Source organism: Elgaria multicarinata, chromosome 11 (assembly GCF_023053635.1).
Source record: "Elgaria multicarinata webbii isolate HBS135686 ecotype San Diego chromosome 11, rElgMul1.1.pri, whole genome shotgun sequence".
Classification (NCBI taxonomy): Eukaryota; Metazoa; Chordata; class Lepidosauria; order Squamata; family Anguidae; genus Elgaria; species Elgaria multicarinata.
In genome coordinates, this window is record NC_086181.1 from 38,251,359 (window position 1) to 38,270,229 (window position 18,871).

The 18,871-nt window shown below is 43.5% G+C and overlaps 1 protein-coding gene across 1 annotated transcript; it reads left to right on the top strand.

Moving 5' to 3' along the window:
- Window positions 1-2,814: 2,814 nt before the first annotated feature.
- On the top strand, window positions 2,815-12,272 carry LOC134405776 (vomeronasal type-2 receptor 26-like). The gene is made up of 6 exons (XM_063137031.1): window positions 2,815-3,026; window positions 4,190-4,481; window positions 6,807-7,667; window positions 8,729-8,956; window positions 10,108-10,234; window positions 11,371-12,272. Exons 1-6 carry the CDS (start codon window positions 2,815-2,817, stop codon window positions 12,270-12,272), a joined length of 2,622 nt encoding a protein of 873 aa, XP_062993101.1.
- Window positions 12,273-18,871: the final 6,599 nt, after the last annotated feature.

Here is an 18,871-nt window from a genome sequence, read left to right on the forward strand (position 1 = left end):
ATGGGGCTGGGATGTTACTTTACCATTTGACAAAGACTATGCAAGGATTTTGTCTTCCCCATTGAAAGATTAATTCCATTGTAAATAAATTGATCTGGACTATCAGTAATATTTTTTGGTGTGTGCTTCATTTTATAACATTTAGCACACCTTACATAGGTGTGATAGGCATTGGGCTTGATCACGGGGTGAAGGGTAGCAGGATTGGTCTCCCTGCTCCCTCATGGTGAGGATTCCTGTAAGGGATCTCGGGAATGTAGCATCAAGACCAGTCTAGCATGGGGGAGGCAAGTTGGCTGTATCTAGGGGTGGTGGAAAGGGGTTTACGTTAATGTTCAGCACCATGCCATCCACCACCAGTGCTCATGGCATGCAGGCCATGAAAGGGAATCAGTCAGCAGATGGGCTGGCCAGTGATAGGATCCATGCCCTATGCTGCCACCAAACCTATTAAAGTGAGTCAATAAAGTTGTGGTCAGTTTATTTTCCCAGCTATACCTGTGTGTTTAATTTGTTCTCTTCCCTTTGCCAACCATACCCAAGCAAAACAAAAATCCTCCAATTTTGAAAACAGCAAGCTATTGAAAACTGAGCCCAAGCCTTATATAGTCTGTGCCTGGTTCATAATGCCTCAAAACGATAAAGCTCAGAGCCTTGAGGGTGGGTATTTTACGTATTATTATTAACAATTACAGAATGAGTTTTCACTTTAAACTGAACGTAATTGAGCCAATTGCAATGCACAAACAACTTCTCTCTTTGTTTGAATAGGTTTCTCTGTTCCACAGTTCAGTCCAAAGAAAATGACAAATCACCACCATCGTCAGCTCCTCTGTGTGGTCGCCGGCTTCCCAGGATGATCAGCAGCTTTCCAGGGCAATCAGTTGCTGCTGCCTCAATCTAGAAGTCTCCATTGACCCTGGAGGGGTCCACATGACTTCCACAGTTTGAAGCAGGGAGCTGTAGGGCACCTGCAGATGTCACGTTGACCCCTCCAGAGTCAATGGAGACATCTGGATTGAGACAGCAGCAGCCGATCACCCTGGAAAGCTGGTGATCACCCTGGGAAGCTGGCAATCGCACACAGGACCTGGTGATGGTGGCACCTACTTCCTGTATTCCCTCTGCTCCTGGGCCCTGGTAAGTACAGGCGTCCCAGGTACTGGATGCTGGGAGTTGTAGGCTGTATTGGGGGGGGGCTAGGGCTGTGCAAGAAAATGGTGGATCCATCATAAAATGGTGGATCTGCCATGAAATGGCCTCCGTGATTCGGATTTCAGAATCCGAGGCCCGAGCTTGCACAGTCCTAATGTTTCCTATCCTTCTTGGTTGTGATCAGTGGCATTACATGGGTGGCAACATGCTTTTTAAATGAATGCTTCTTGCCCTATATGTTCAATTGTCTTTACTGAGACAGCACCAGCTGGTGGCAAAATTATAGTTCAATACTGAGATTACATGCTAGGACATGGTGTATTTCCCCGGATATTCCTACATTATCCCTGGGCTTTTTTAAACCCAACCAAAAACCCTATATGTTCCAGGGGATAGCACAGGGGGGCCTTTGGATTCTGAGGATGTCATGAAATGAACCCACAAATTTCTATGAGTGGTCCAATCACAAGCATGCTATTAATCACTCATTCAGAGAAGCTCAAACATCCAAGCCTTGAATGTAGGTTGATTTTGTAGGGAAATCAAATCAGATGAGTTGCCAGAGGTGGTATCTCTAGGCTGAACTACGCCACTGACATGCAAGATTGGGGATGGGGATTGACGAGTCCTCCATGCTCTGCAGCCATGATGAAACAAGCTTCTGGAGGAAGCCGGTAAGAAAAAGAGCCCAGCACCACAGGCTCCTCCTGCTGTGGTGGTTCCCACAAGTCTCCTCATGAGGAAACAGTTGTGCATCCTCTGTGCCCAGCAACTGTGATCGAAGAAGCTTCTGGGGAAAGTCAGGGATGCCAGAGGAAGCCAAGCCCAGGCACCGGCACATGTCTCTTCATGCACTCTGCAGCTGTGATTTGAAGAGCCTTGAGGGCTGAGCGCAGTCACCATATATAGGTGCAGCCTCCCCTCCCCAGCTACTGGCGCCAAACACCCACCCAATGGTGGGCAAGCACATCTCTTCTCCACCTGCAATAGCCTCCCTATGGCCATGTATCAAACACAAACGTTTCATAGAAATCAGATACCATTACAATCTGTTGCAAGTTTCTTTGACTTCTCTATGTGTGTGTTGAGAAATGGAGGATTTTAATCCAGACGTCTGGTGCACTGTGGTCCCGACCTGAATTGGAGCCACACATGTGTACACCAGAGTAAAGAAAGAGCTAAACCTTCAGCTATAAACCACATGATAAGTGTAATGTGTAGTCTGGCTCTTTCTTTAGCTCAGTTTTCTGCAGGGGGGACCATAGTATACTTTTTCTGAGATGTCATCATCATGTTTTCTTTTGCAATGTCATTGAAAAGCTGCAATTCCAACTATGTGATTAACTGCCACGTTGTTATCAAATTAATCACAATTACATCCACTCTTTCTCCCACCTCCAGGGACTTCCAGTGGCTGTATGAAAAGTTATGAACCAAGAGTGGAGCTTTTTATTAACATCCCTAGTGCCATTCAGAGTTTAGTCTATAGTCAAACAGAGCTCAGTCAGTCTGGTTGCAGTTTATATACACCTCAGAGTTATGATTTTGAATCAGCTGAGCATTTGGCCATTGCAATGGGGCTTTGCCAATCAGGGACACTTGTATAACAATATAGGAAGAGATCACTTGTTGCCTAAAATGAAGTTCTTTTTTTGCAAAATGGTCATTTTTGTGCTATTAGTGCTGCTGCCCACGGTGTTGGACCAACATCTCATTGGTCAATGTTCCATCAAAAACCCTGTTCCTATTTTTCACAAATATTATCAATCAGGGGACCTCATCATTGCTGGCATTATGTCCTTGGTCTTTACACTTTCAAAAACCATAACCTTTGAAAACCACCCCTCTCTGGAACTTTCTGATGACCATATGTAAGTAGTTTGGTATTTTCACCATATCACATAATTGCCTCTAATCTTGTGTGAATGGCCAATTACGGCAAATATGGTGCACAAGACCAGATCTGTGAACTTTCAGGAGCCCAGTTTTTATGGAAAATGCTGGCTCCCAGCCAGCTTGCAGGGAGAAGTAGGTAACTGTGGACACTCGTGGACCACCCACTGAGCAATCAAGGGCCTTGTGTGAACCCAGGTGAGCTTGTCCATCCCTACTTTTTAAAAGCAATTCCTTTCTATCAAATTTAATTGGAATGATTGAAAAGAAAGTGGAAGATTTTTTTCGCACAACATTAGTTTTAAAACAAGCTATCATCATAATTAGACTGACATAGGAGTTCTTATATTGTAAAAAAATGTAGGCTTTATGACAAGGTCTAGGGGTTAGGAGAGAAGACAGAGAAATGGGAATGACTGAATAATTTAGATTTGTGAGTAGCTCTTGAAAAGGTAAATTTCACTGAGATTAACTTAGTTTGTTTTAATTAGGTGCTTTGAAGCCACTCAAGTCAATTGAAACTTCCTATCATCTGATCAGACATCTGTCAATGGGGAGTGATAGCAGGAAATTGAAAACTGAAATATAAGTGTAGCAATTTTGGAGGTTGAGGAAATGCACTGCATTAAGCCCACCTTGATTTGGGAGTTAAAGTCCATGGAAAAGTTTGGGTGCATAGAGGCTATGCTGTAAACAAACCATATTTGTAGCATTGATTAACATCATATTTGTGGCATTGATTAACACATCATTGAAGGCATTGCATCCTCCCCATCCTTCACCTTTGATTCAAATTCCCTGTCTTTGTGGAGCTTAAGGCAATATGAGACTATTGTCTTAAACTGGCCAGCTATGTGATGATTGAATAGGGTGACAATATGAAAAGAGGACAGGGCTCCTGTATCTTTTACAGTTGTATTGAAAAGGGAATTTCAGCAGGTGTCATTTGTATATATGGAGAACCTGGTGAAATTTCCTCTTCATCACAACAGTTAAAGCTGCAGGTGCCCTGCCTTCTTTTAAATCTGGTCACTCTAGAATAGAGTGACCAGATTGAATATACTGTAAATAGGAATGAAGTGAAGAAAAATGCACTGATCTGAAGAAGACACATTGTTGCATTATGTGGCTTTCCTTGCAGGCTAATGACACAGCTCTACCAGCACGTCATGGCCTTGGCATTTGCTATAAATGAGATCAATGAAAACACCCAAATCTTACCCAATGTCAGCCTGGGCTTCCACATCTATAATGGTGATTTCAGTCCAAGCTGGACCTATCTTGCCTCATTGGAACTTCTCTCTAGACGAGACAGATTCATCCCAAACTATAACTGTGATGTTGAGAATATCCCAATAGCAGTCATTGGGGGACCTAACTATGAGTTCTGCATCCACATGGCAACTGTCCTATCTATGTACAAGATGCCACAGGTAAGATCTTTCCATGCAGGATCTAAGTTAAGGGAGAAATGAAGAAGGGGGAGAAAAAAGCAGAGAGAGAAAAATAGGGAGATGAAGAAAAGGAGAGAATGCTACAATCCTAGAGAAGACGTTTCAGAGCTGCTGGAACTAGGGAACTCACCTTAAGGATGGGCTTAAGTATTTATTGTTCTATTTCTGAACAAATACAAAATGTTGTGGTGGCTGTTTATTAAAGCAATGGCCATAACAAGACAGAAATTACAGAGACTCTAAAACAAGAAGCAATGACAGCCTCCTGCATAGCCTCATATCAGAAGTATGAACAAAATCCTTGATAAAAACTTTGGAAGAAAAGCCACTGTTTCCAGGTCTAAACTGAAGTCACTGACTAACCCTGCTCTCCTGTTGTGCAGAAGATGGGAGAAAAGGTTCTTTTGAAATTGGCCGTGGACCACAGTTTCTGTGGTTAAGGATGAAGCAAAAAGTGACAAAGAGAACACAAGGAGATAAAATGAAGTAGAGAACTGAACACATGACCTGAAAAGGCAAATTTAAGTACAGGGACAGCATGGGAGAAGGAGTAGGCAGCAAATGACTGAATGGCGGTTGTGGTGATGGTACAGAAGGAGTAGGAGAAGGCAAGAGCATGAGTGGGAGGGTGCTGTTGCAGCATGTCCACTTTGTTGGTCCCTGAAAGACAGCTGGTTGACCACTGTGTGAACAGTGTGCTGGACTAGATGGACTCTTGGTCTGATCCAGCATGGTCCTTCTTATGTTCTTAACAAAGCTGAGGTGTGATACCACTAGGAAAGGTGCACCAAGATGAAGGATAGTCAGCTGGTGGTGGAGTACTACTCAGTTTAATGATAATTACATATATTGATAGGAAACAGATGCACCCACACACAAAAATCACTTTGACCAGCAGATTTTTGTGAACCGCCCAGAGAGCTTCAGCTATTGGGCGGTATAAAAATGTAATAAATAAAATAAAATAAATAGATCAGCAAATATTTGGACAGTTTGTGAGGGATTGCTAATCTAAATTTGAAGGCATGAGGGAAAAGTGCAGTAGGCTTCCAGTAACTTCCAATGCAGTCATTGTTACTAGGGATGTGCTCCGCTTCTAATCGGACCGGAGAAGCAGTAGCGGAGCGGGGGGCTTCGCCTGCCCTTAAGGCGGAGGCGAAGAGGATTGGGGGGCCGGCGGAGCGTGGCGAACAGGATCGAGGTGAAGGCGGATCCTTCGCCTCGATCTGGAGCTCCGCCGGAAAGGTAAGTGGGGTTTACCGGGCCCTGCCGCTGTCGCTGTCGCCCATGCGGCGACGGCAGCAGGGCCCGGTAACGCCCCCTGCCCTCCTCTCCCTTACCTGCCTCCGTCCGCGGTCTGTCAGCGTCTCCAATTGAGCCCGTGGTTCCAGCAGGAAGTCTGGGCCGCACGGCCCAGACTTCCTGGTGGAACCACGGGCTCAATTGAAGACGGTGACGGACCGCGGACGGAGGCAGGTAAGGCCCCCCTCCCCCTTGGTCCCTTACCGGGCTCTGCCGCCGTCGCCGCATGGGCGGCGATGGTGGCAGGGCCCGGTAACCCCCTCCGCCCTCCTCTCCCTTACCTGCCTCCGTCCACGGTCCATCAGTGTCTCCAATTGAGCCCGTGGTTCCAGCAGGCAGCTCCAGCAGGAACTGCGGGCTCAATTGAAGACGGCGACAGACCGCGGACGGAGGCAGGTAAGGCCCCCTCCCCCTTGGTCCCTTACCAGGCTCTGCCTATGGGGGGGGGACCAGAGTTCCGATCCAGATCCGGAGCTCTGAGCGGAGCGGAGTGGGCACAGGCGGAGTGGGGGCGGGGCGGAGCGGGCCGATCCGAAAATGGCGGATCTTAAAGTGAAGCGGAGTGGGGGGTCTGTGCACACCCCTAATTGTTACCATGTTATGATAAAATTCACAGCAGTTCATCTCCGTGCCTTCTGGTTCTGTTATTAATATGGTGCCGTATGATATGGAATGTCCATCAGCCAGTACCATGATCACACCAGGTTTGCCACAAGCTTCTGCTGACTGTACAAATCCTGGAACCGCAATGTCACATGTGCCAAGGATGATGTTAAGTCACATGTGTTTCACATCCCAGGCAAACCTGCATGTCTAAAAGCCCATTACATTAATAGTATTTATGAAAATATCAAATCTTCCTGCTTAATATAGCAATTGAATAAAATATGCAATATTGATTGATATCAGTGGTCTTCTCTCTCTCTCTCAATCTCAATCTCAATCTCAGTCTGAATCTCAATCTCAATCTCAATTTCAATCTCTCTTTGATATTATCTTTAGCTCACCTATGGCTCTACTCCTATGCGGAATAATAAAATCAAAACTATTTTCTTCCACTGGATGTTCCCGGATGGAGCTCATCAATACGATGGGATTCTCCAGTTACTTTTGCATTTCAAATGGACATGGGTAGGGGTAGTTTCTCTGGATGATGATCAGTCAGAGGAATTTGTACAGAACGTTCTTCCTAAGTTTTCCCAGAAAGGCATTTGCTTTGATTTTATAGAAAGATTCCCAAAACTAACATCTTCCAATGACTTGGATGAAATGGTGGAAGAAGGTTTTAAAACAAGTATCATTGTTTTGGAAAGCTCTACAAATGTTGTCATTGTGCATGGTGAAATTCAGACAATGATGACAATGAGAACTCTACCCAAGATGGCAGAAACAGAGGATTTATCAATGGAAATGAAGACCAAAATCTGGATTATGACAGCCCAGATGGATTTCACATCATATTCCTTTCAAAGAAGTTGGGACATACATTTCATCCATGGTGCTCTATCCTTTGCAATTCACTCAAAGGATCTTCTAGGTTTCCAAGGATTTCTTCAGATGAGAAACCCTAACTTGGTAAAAGAAGATGGTTTTATCAAGATTTTCTGGGAAGAGGCATTCAACTGTTCTTTACCCCATCCTTCCTTAGACAAGGAAGTTGGGGGATTCTGCACTGGGGAGGAAAAGCTGGAGACTCTTCCTGAGTCTGTTTTTGGAATGAGCATGAATGGCCATAGTTACAGTATCTACAATGCCATCCATGCTGTGGCACATGCTTTGCATGTCATGCATTCATCCAAATTCACACATAGAATGATGATAGATGGAATAAGGTGGAAACTTTCAGATCAACAGCCATGGCAGGTAATATTCTCATCTGTTTGATGCAGAAGAGTTCATAATATCTATGGATGAAACAATAGGTCATTAAGTGAATAGAAAACTCTCTCTTTTTTTGTATGAAAGCTAGAGATGTTAGACAGCTCTGCAACTTCGACCATGTCAATGAAACCAGGCCTAACACACACACATGATGAGGTTTACTGCATCTGCTAGGAGTCACCAAATTTATGTAAATGTTGAAGGTCCTAAAATTAAAAGAAATCTGAAAAAGAAAATAGCAAGACACCAAGCCTGCTCAGTGGTTTCCAGGAGCCTCAGAATGTTGTATTTATCTTGACAACAGTTGAAGAATAATGATGAAAGCGGAGAGGATGGAATTGGTCTTCATAGAATCATAGAATAGTAGAGTTGGAAGGGGTCTATAAGGCCATCAAGTCCACCCCCCTGCTCAATGCAAGAATCCACTTTAAAGCATACCTGACAGGTTGTTGTCCAGCTGCCTCTTGAATGCCTATCATGTGGGAGAGCCCACAACCCCCCTAGGTAACTGGTTCCACTGTCATACTGCTCTAACAGTCAGAAGTTTTTCCTGATGTCCAGCCAGAATAGTGCTTCCTGTAACTTGAGCCCATTATTCTGTGTACTGTACACTGGGAGGATCGAGGTGAGATCCCAGCCCTCCTCGGTATGACAACCTTTCAAGTATTTGAAGAGTGCTATCATGTTTCCCCTCAATCTTCTCTTCTCCAGGCTAAACATGCCCAGCTCTTTCTTCTGATCCCTAACAAAGTAGTACAGTGGTATTAACATTAGCATGGGTTCATGCAATGAGGTTAAAAGCCCAGCATCCCCAGACCATCAGCCGTAGTGGACTTTAACTGGAATTGAATGATACGTCTGGTCTTTCTAGCATGTAATATTTAATATACTCTGGTTATGCCCCTTAATAAGAACCCATTGGATCTCTATTATAAATTACATTGAAAATGTCATTGGCAAAGAATTACCTTCAGTATAGCATCGTAGCATGTTCAAAATTAATTTTTATCTGATGAAATTGCCTTTTTCCTCTACCAATTTAGATCCATCCATTTCTGAGAAGTGTCTCATTCAACAATAGTGGTGGGGATGAGGTTTCCTTTAACCAAAATGGGGAATTAGTAACTGGATTTGATATTGACAATTGGGTCACATTCCCCAACCAGTCCTTTCTTAGAATTAAAGTTGGAATGACGAATCCACAGGCTCCCCCAGAAAAGATGTTCACCATTCATGATGATGAGATTATTTGGCCCAAGAGATTCAACCAGGTAAAGTCCATTTCACAGTGGGCTTTTGTAAATGAGGCATTTAACTCACACCTTTGCTGAGGCTTCCACTTTGGGATTATTTGCCTGCTCCTTTATAGGTATTTTTTCTAGGGCTGTGCTCCACTCCATTTCAGATTCCCGGATCCATAGCGGAGCAACCCAGTCCAGACCCACTAAATTCAGATCTGGATCAGGTCTATGGACCTCTGGATCAAAGCAAGGTGTTTCGCTTTGATTCAGATTGCTTCACCTTGATCTGGAGCTCCAAACGCCATGTTGAGCGGTTTTTTCCATTGATTTATATTGGAAAAGAAAAACGCCTATAACTTTTTTGTTTTTCAAGATACATACAAGTAACTGGGTTAGCTTCTAAATAGATTCTTATTCATGTCAATTTTGAATTAAATCAAATCATCCACTGTTTTTCAGAGAATTTTTGAAGCTTCAACCCCATTTACAAAACTGCATTTTTCAAGACACACACATGAAACTGAGCACCAGGATAGCTTCCACATAGGACCTTAAGCATGGCCACTTTGAAGGAAATTGGATCATGCTCTGACTTTTAGCAATTTTTAACTATTTAACCCTTAACCATTCCCCAATTTACAAAACTGTATTCATCTCCATCATTTTTCAGGATACAGACATGTAACTGGGTACCTTGATAGCATCTAAATAGATCCTTAGTCATGCCAATTTTGAAGCAAATTGGATCATCCCCTGATTTTTAGGAATTTTTAAAAGTTAAACCTCAACCACAATATTCTTCAGAAATAAAGTGTATTGGAAAGGAGATAGTGAAAGTGCATCTCAGGACAATATTAGCACATCAAAGGCAACACAGTGCAAAGGGGACACTGTGTTCCCTTTGAAATGCTGTCATCCTGAAATGCACTTTCCCTATCTCCTTTCCAATACACTTTATTGTTGGGACAAACAAACACTCTCAGGCTCTGCAGCAGCCCTCCAGCCTGTTGTCACATAAAGAGTTTTTTCCCCCCTGAAGACAAACCATTATGCAATGCTAGCATCAATGTAATGTGTATCTGTAGTTTTATATTTGGAGCATTGAGATGACATCTCACAAACTATTCTCTCTCTCTCCCTCCCTCCCTCTCTCTCTCTCACTCTCTCACATTTATGGGCAGGCACAACCCATTTCTCTGTGTAATCAGAATTGTCATTTAGGTTACAATAAGAGATCAAAGGAAGGGAAGTCATTTTGCTGTTATGACTGCCAGCTATGTCCAGAAGGAAAGATTTCCAATGAAAAGGGTAGGAGAATATTGTACAGTATTCATCACTTATATTAAGAATGGTCTAGCATGTGTACACTAGATGTTTAAATCTTATTTAATGGTTTTGCAGGTGGCTGAGAAATATGAGAAGTATATTATTATTATTATTATTATTATTATTATTATTATTATTATTATTATTTTGATCCATGCAGATTTGAGTGCTTAGCTTTTAAGGACTGGGAATCCTTATGTTTTTAATCATGGTTACAGTGCTAGATTGGGTTGCCACATATTCTTTCTTTTTCCTTCTCCTCATCTTCTTCTTCCTCCTCCTCCTCCTCCACATTCTTCATCTTTAACAACAACATGGCAGTCAGGTACATCATGGTACTCTCATCACAAATTTGTTCATAAATTTGACAGACTTCAGATTATTATTATTATTATTATTATTATTATTATTTTAAGAAAATAATAGAATTTGGGAGAAATATAAACTGACAGATTCCTCCATGTCAACTGAGAAGAGTATATGCTCTAACATTTCCACTGAGATACAAGTTCTCTTTCAAAAACCAACTAATATTTTGATGGGTTGTATCAGCGACGAAGATTTCAGCATATATAGAGATGATGGTTGTCTATTAGCATACTTAGGAATTGAAGATTTTTTTTCTTTTTCTTATTCATTATAAATGACATTTCCTTTACATTGGGTCAAAAACTGCATTGCTCCTCGATCCTAGCTGAATATGACTTCTTGAAAAAACAAAGAATTTAGAAGGGTATAGACATGGTATTCAGAGCCATCCCAGATACAGCACTGAGTCATTACTGACTCTTGGAGGGACGCCAGCTTTCGCTGACGTTTTCTTGGCAGGCCTTATAGTGGGGTGGTTTGCCGTTGCCTTCCCTGGCCATGATTACCTTTCCGATCGAAGGCTGAGTCGACCTGAGCCGGCTGCCTGAAACCAGCTTCCGCTGGGATCGAACTCAGGCCGTGGGGAGAGTTTCAGCTGCAGAAACTGCTGCTTTACCGCTCTGCGCCACACGAGGCTCTTATTCAGAGCCATAGCAGTCATCATTCAAGGCTTTCTAAAGGTTTTATTTTATTTCTAACAGTCACAATATATAGGACTTCCATATACAGAAATATATTTTCTTTTCCAGACATGGCTGAGTGTTTCGAATGCCCAGGGAATCAGTATCCAAACAATAACAAGGATGGGTGTGTTCCAAAAGGGATAACCTTTTTGTCTTATGGCGAACCTTTGGGGATCATTTTAGCCACTTTTGCTCTGTCTTTTTCTTCTGTCACAGCTTTGGTGCTTGGAATCTTCATGAAGCACAAGGAGACTCCCATAGTCAAAGCCAACAACCGGAACCTCAGCTACACTCTCCTCATCTCCCTCCTGCTCTCCTGCCTTTGTGTCTTCTTGTTCATGGGACAACCAGAAAAGCTGCCATGCCTCCTTCGACAAACTGCTTTCGGCATGATCTTCTCAGTGGCCGTGTCTTGCGTATTGGCCAAAACCACCATTGTGGTTCTAGCTTTCAGGGCCACCAAACCTGACTCCAAGATGAGGAAATGGATGGGGCAACGGTTGGCTAGCTACATTGTTCTTTCATGCTTCCTTATTCAAGCCACGATTAGTAGTATGTGGCTGGCAATTTCTCCCCCATTCCCAGATTGTGACATGCACTCAATGACAAAAGAAATCATACTGGAATGCAATGAAGGCTCAACTCTCATGTTTTACTCTGTCCTGGCCTTTATGGGTTTCCTGGCCATTGTCAGCTTCACGATAGCTTTTTTAGCCAGGAAATTACCAGACAGTTTTAATGAAGCCAAATTTATCACCTTCAGCATGTTGGTCTTCTGCAGTGTGTGGCTATCTTTTGTTCCAACCTACTTGAGTACCAAAGGGAAATATATGGTGGCTGTGGAGATCTTCTCTATCTTGGCTTCCAGCACTGGGTTACTTGGTTGCATCTTCTTCCCAAAATGTTATGTCATTTTGCTGAAGCCTGAATTGAACAGCAGAGGACAGCTAATTAACAGACGTAATTAAAGAATAGATATCTCATATAATTTGCCTGTAATAAAGTCACATTGTATCCAACTACATGTAATAAGTAACTGGAAATTCTGCTTTCCAGATCATTGTCTCAGTTGTATGGAATTACACAAGATACTGCATTTAAAATATACATGTACCCTCCCATTCAGACAAGATCAAACCATTAGAAGTTGATCTCCAAGCCTTGGGCACAACTCAAAAATAGCACCATTCTACCCAACATCAAACATTGCACTCAATATTTTTGATTTCCCTGTCTCTTTCTTGAAAGCTATGCTGTCAAGGTGGGAGAATGAGAAGGATGTTGTAGACCAACTCTAGATTATTATTATTTTGGTTAGCATTTGAAAGGGGGGAAATGTAAATAATTAATGAGAAATTTCCAAGCTCAAAGCCTGAAATTGGGGGCGGAGATATTGTACCCATTAGTTATTTTTAAGTTAAGTCTAAAACAGTTGAGCTCATTGTTATGGGTAAAGTATTTCCATTCTTGTCTTAATAGGTATGAATTTCTCAGTCCCATCCATTAAAAAATGAGTAATCTTATGATCACACCCTGAGCTTTAAATTATTCTGTCAAGCTTGCAAAGACACATCTGTGGAGTTCTTCCCAATGGCATTTATCCCTTTTTCTTGAGCTTCCTGAGAATCAGTAACACTTACATATTTCAAGCAATTGGGAAAACCTCTGCATTCTTAATTGATTAGTTATGGATTAACAGGGAGAGGGTGGGGTGGTGGGAGTTACTTGGGAGGGTGACAAAGTTTTTTCCGAAGTGATACTACTTGTCCAGAAGCTCAAACAAAGAACTTGCAGTTGTCTATTAAAAATGTTTCATTAAATATCATTACCAGCTACATCTCATCTTCTCAAATTTGGATCTTATACTCACATTATCTTTAAATAGGGCATGTAAGCTTTTACCAAAGAATGAACAAGAATATGTGCTCCATTCTTCTCCTTCATTTAAGAGAACCAGTAAACTAGAGCTATGAGATCTGGGGAACAAAGCTCCAGCATCTTTCACTTTATGCTTTTCTCCACCTCAACAAGGACTGAAAGCTACATTTCATGAAATGGCTAAAAGAAAACAAATTCTGATTGATGATGGGAAATGTTCTTGAGTAGAGTATTATGATCCACCAGCATATCAGTGAAGGCCAGCAAAGAGACATACTTCACAAAATACAAACCCAACCCCCCAAAAAGCATGAAAATATCATACTCTAGCACAAACCTTTTGCATAGGTATGGAGAATAAATGTGAAAGTATAATGTACAAAGAGTATTTTATTTTCACGCTACAGGTTGTGGCAGTGGCACCCAACTCAGGATTTGAGGCACAAACCTTTGGCATAGGTTCTAAGATGATATCACAGTGTGTGTGTGTGTGTGTGTGTGTGTGTGTGTGTGAGAGAGAGAGAGAGAGAGAGAGAGAGAGAGAGAGAGAGAGAGAGATGAACCTACATTTGATGTGTCAGTATAGAGTTTTGCGTCGTGATATAAAATCTGTGGCACAAAACTGGCACAAAACTTTGGCATATGTTTGGAGGAGATATTAGTTTGGGGTGGGGTGGGGGATCATAGTCAACAGAGCACCCAAATAGGCCATGAGCATATGGTGAAACATAATAACCAGTTGAAGAGGCCTAAGTTCCACCACAGAAGAGGTACACATCAGAGCCAGCTGGTGAGGAACACCATCTATTGGTGTTTCTGTGCTAACTGGTGTAAAGCCCATGTTGCAGTGGGCTCTAGCAGTCCTGCCCCTTTCCTGCTTTTTTTGCCCCTCGGTCCCCTTGGCATGGAGGGGATCATGAATAATGCAAATGTGACTCATTCATAGTGAACCCCCCCTCCAAAATTTGCATGTCATGTGGCCCTGTCCTGCCCTCTCCCTCACATACCCTGATTGAACACCTCCATTCCCTTCTACGTCCCCACTGGTGGCAACAGCCTAGCCACATGGCTGTGCCTGGGGCCAGCCTTCATGCCACACTGATTGGCCAAGCAGGGTTGTCTGTTATCCCACTGGCAAGGGGCTGCACTACCTGTTTGTCATGGAAAATAATAATTGCTATTTAAGGTCAAGCTTTACACTTTTTCAAACTTTTTTTTTTTTACATGCCTACATTGTTCAAGCTTCAGTTTAAAACAAAAATGTGGAAAATTGGGCTGGTAAATCCCAAGTAATAAGCCTTACACTGCCATATTCTTATTAGGGATGTGCTCCGCTTCTAATCGGACCGGAGAAGCAGGAGCGGAGCGGGGGGCTTCGCCTGCCCTTAAGGCGGAGGGGAAGAGGGTTGGGGGGCCGGCGGAGCGTGGCAGAGAGGATCAAGGTGAAGGCGGATCCTTCGCCTCGATCCGGAGCTCCGCCGGAAAGGTAAGTGGGGTTTATCGGGCCCTGCCGCTGTCGCTGTCGCCCATGCGGCGACAGCGGCAGGGCCCGGTAACCCCCCCCGCCCTCCTCTCCCTTACCTGCCTCTGTCCACGGTCCGTCAGCGTCTTCAATTGAGCCCGCGGTTCCCCCAGGAAGTCTGGGCCACGGCCCAGACTTCCTGGGGGAACCACGGGCTCAATTGAAGATGCCGACGGACCGCGGACGGAGGCAGGTAAGGTCCCCCTCTCCCTTGGTCCCTTACCGGGCTCTGCCACCGTCGCCGCATGGGCAGCGATGGTGGCAGGGCCCGGTAACCCCCCTATGGAGGGGAATGGAGCTCCGATCCGGATCCGGAGCTCCGAGCGGAGCGGAGTGGGCACAGGCGGAGTGGGGGCGGGGCGGAGCGGCCCGATCCAAAAATGGCGGATCTGAAAGTGAAGCAGAGTGGGGGGTCCGTGCACACTCCTAATTCTTATACATGATGCCTGAAACTTCTGAGACAATGTGGGGAGACTTGGGCTAGATCTACACCAAGCAGGAAATGACACTTTAGAAACATTTTGAAAACTGCATATGGAGTGTGTCCTGGGCCCCAACTGTTGTCACTACTGTTATAAACTGTTTTAATTTTTTTATTATTATTATTATTTATTTTTCTACAATACTTAAACGTACACATTTACATTTTCACATAAAAACAACAACAACAACATACTACATAATGTTGAAATGTTGAATACATAGTATCTTATCTTACTAACATAATCAAAATTAACATACATTGTTATAAACTAGGGGTGTGCACAGACCCCCCGCTCCGCTTCACTTGCAGATCCGCCATTTTCTGGATCGGGCCGCTCCGCCCCGCCCCCGCTCCGCCCACTTCCGCTCCGCTCCGCCCGGAGCTCCGGATCCGGATCCGGAGCTCCGTTTCCCCCCCCCATAGGCTTGCATTGAAAGCTAAAAAATTATACAACTTTTTTTCTGTTCAAGTTAGAAACCTCATGTTTGGCACCATGACACCTCATGGGGATATACACACGCATGCCAAGTTTCAAAGCAATCCCATCATCCCCTGATTTTTGGCGAATTTTTGAAAATCGGGCACCCCACACACACCATCCCTGCGAGGTGGGCAGGGGAGGAGGGAGGGAAGGCAGGCAGGCATGCAGCTGGCATTTCTGGGGGCATAAGGAAGTGAGCCAAGGATAAGCCAGTAATGCATATAAAATGGAATAAATCAATCAATAAACAAAGGAGGGGTGGAATTAAAAGCAGCAGTGTTGCTCAATAAACAACAAGAAGAACTTTTTTTAAAAGGCTATATCTGTCTTTTACCAGCAATAGGGGGACGTGCCCGGGGGAGGGGGAAGTAGCTGCCAGTTCAAGACACTGACAGCCACAGCTCCGAGAAGAAGTAAAACGCTCACTTCGACTCAGAACAGGCATTGCTCCACCACTGAAAAGTGACCATTCACTTCAACTCATGAGAGGCATTGCTCCACCGTTTTACTCTCTTTGGAAGGCTCTATGGCCTTCCAGTGCAAGAGAGAGTGGGGGCACGTCCACGATGAGATGCCCTAGGGGAGCTCATCCCCTTGCACCACATCGATTCAGTTGTTCCCCAAGGTTAGGGTGGGGAGCAGTGCTGTGTTTTTCTATCTCTTATTCTTGGCTTAGTATATGATTTCAGGTTGTGTTTGTGCATTTGGTGGGGCTACTGTGTTAAAAAACACGGGGAAAAGCCCGTTCAGATGAAGAAAGAGAAGTTTCCCAGAATCCCAAGTTACCTGTTTTGCCTATGCCCTCCTCCAACTTTGGGATCATCATGACCGGGAGCTGACTCTGCCCCTCAGCCCTTTGAAAAAGGTATTTTTCCCGCCGATTTTTTAAAAACGTCTAGCCCGCAACCCGTACGATGCAGAAAGTTGAGAGTGGTCTCAAAATGACCCCCATCCACGACTCTCTGTGCACAAGAATTTTCAGAACGATAGCTTAACCCCCCCCCCCAGTTATCCCCGATTCTTTCCCTCAATGCAATCCTATGGGCGAAAAGCCGAAACGCAGTTTGAGCCGCGCGGTTGACCCGATTTTTAAAAAAATATTGCACGTGAACCACAGCACGCAGAAAGTTGAGAGTGGTCTCAAAATGACCCCCATCCATGACTCTCTGTGCACAAGAATTTTCAGAACGATAGCTTAAACCCCCCCCCAGTTATCCCCGATTCTTTCCCTCAATGCAATCCTATGGGCGAAAAGCCGAAACGCAGTTTGAGCCGCGCGGTTGACCCGATTTTTTAAAAAATATTGCACGTGAACCACAGCACGCAGAGAGGTGAGAGTGGTCTCAAAATGACCCCCATCCACGACTCTCTGTGCACAAGAATTTCCAGAATGATAGCTTCAAAAACAACGTAGTTATGCGCGATTATTTGCCGCAATGCAATCCTATGGCGAAATGTTTTCAAGATGGCGACCGGAGCGCTCCGCCTGAACTCGGAGCTCCGAAAAATGGTCGCTTCTCTTCGCCTTGCTTCTAGGGGGTCCGCGGTCCGCTCCTACTCCGCCTCTGGGTAAGGCGGAGCAGGCCAATCCGCTACTGCTTCTACGCTCCTAATCGGAGCGGAGCACATCCCTATTATAAACTGTTTTAAAGCTGTGTAGATCCTGCCCTGGAATGTGTGGTTTTAAAGGAGAATTTAGATACATTTGGCCATTTGGATGTGGGGATTGTGTTCAATCTGGTCCATCTGTGTTTTGCAGATTCTGAGGCATAACTCACTCCTCCATCCTCTCATTGGGGGGTGGGGGATGTAGATAACTCAACCACAATTCATGGAACTTTCAGTGGTGTGTTACACTTGTCATATATTTCTAAGCTCCCCATAAAATCAAAGCACACAGAAATAAGTTGCTACAGAGCAGACTGGCAATAGAACAGAGATGTATATTAAGAAGGTGTTCCTTTTTAAAAAAAATAATGTTGTATACATTTGCATATATCGTGGAGGAATAAATACACAACTCTCTGATTCACACGGGGTTTGTTTCATTCACACATACATAAGGACCATCCCCCCTTTGGGAAGTGAGATGCTGTCCATTACAAAACCTTTCACTTTTATTAATAGCAGGAACCATTAAAACAGTGACTTATTATTACCATATTAGGAAAATTAGCGAATTCATCTATTAGTTGAAGAACAATCTCAATGTGCATTTCTCTTTTCCGTGTGAACTGGCTAAATACATTATGAATTCCACCCACAGGGTTAGATGTCTTTGTTCTGTTACTTCTAGATAACGTTACTGATTATGCCTGCCTTTTCCTTTCAAGTATATACTCTTTCTACACAGAGCTCCATTGTAATTACACGTAAACAAAACTCCAATTTGAATTTCTCTCACAATGCAAAACAGATGCCATCTTAGTTTCCTTCTAACTACAACACACACTACATTTTTAAGTTTTCACTCACAATATTTTAAGCAACTTTCACATTTTTCTATGACCAAATTTGCATACAGTTCCAGAAAGTTAAAAAAACAAACACCATGTGTACCATTAGAAAACTCTGTGCAGCTCAGAAAAGCAGATCTCTCATGGAAATATTTTGTCATAAAAACCTGCAATGCACAGAAATGACATCTCTGGGGGCGGGGATTTTAACCCACCCATCTGGTGCACCATGGTCTTACTCTATACAGAAGCCTCACAGTCATGAAAAAGCTAACCTTCAGCTATAAACTACACCATTAGTGTAACATGTAGTTTGGCTTTAACAGCTCAGTTTTCTGAAGGGGAACCAGAGAATACTTTGGCTGAAATGTGATCATGCTGTTTTATTTTTCAGTGACAAAGAAAACCTATAATTCTGAATATGTGATTAACTCCTCTGTTATTAACAAATTAATCATAATTACGTCTACTACTTCCCGCATCCCCAAGGAGTTCTAATGGCCACATGAAAAACTATGAACTGAAACTGAAGTATTTTATTAATATACCCAAGAACATTCAGACCTTAGTCCATAGGCACACAGGACTCTGTCAGCCTGACTGTTCCTTGTGTACACCTCAGATGTATGAATTTGCATCCACTGAGTGTGTTACTATTGCAGTGAAGCTGTCTTACTCTGGGACACGTTAAAACCATCTAGGCAGAGATTATTTTTTTGTCTAAAATGAAAATCTTGTATTGCAAG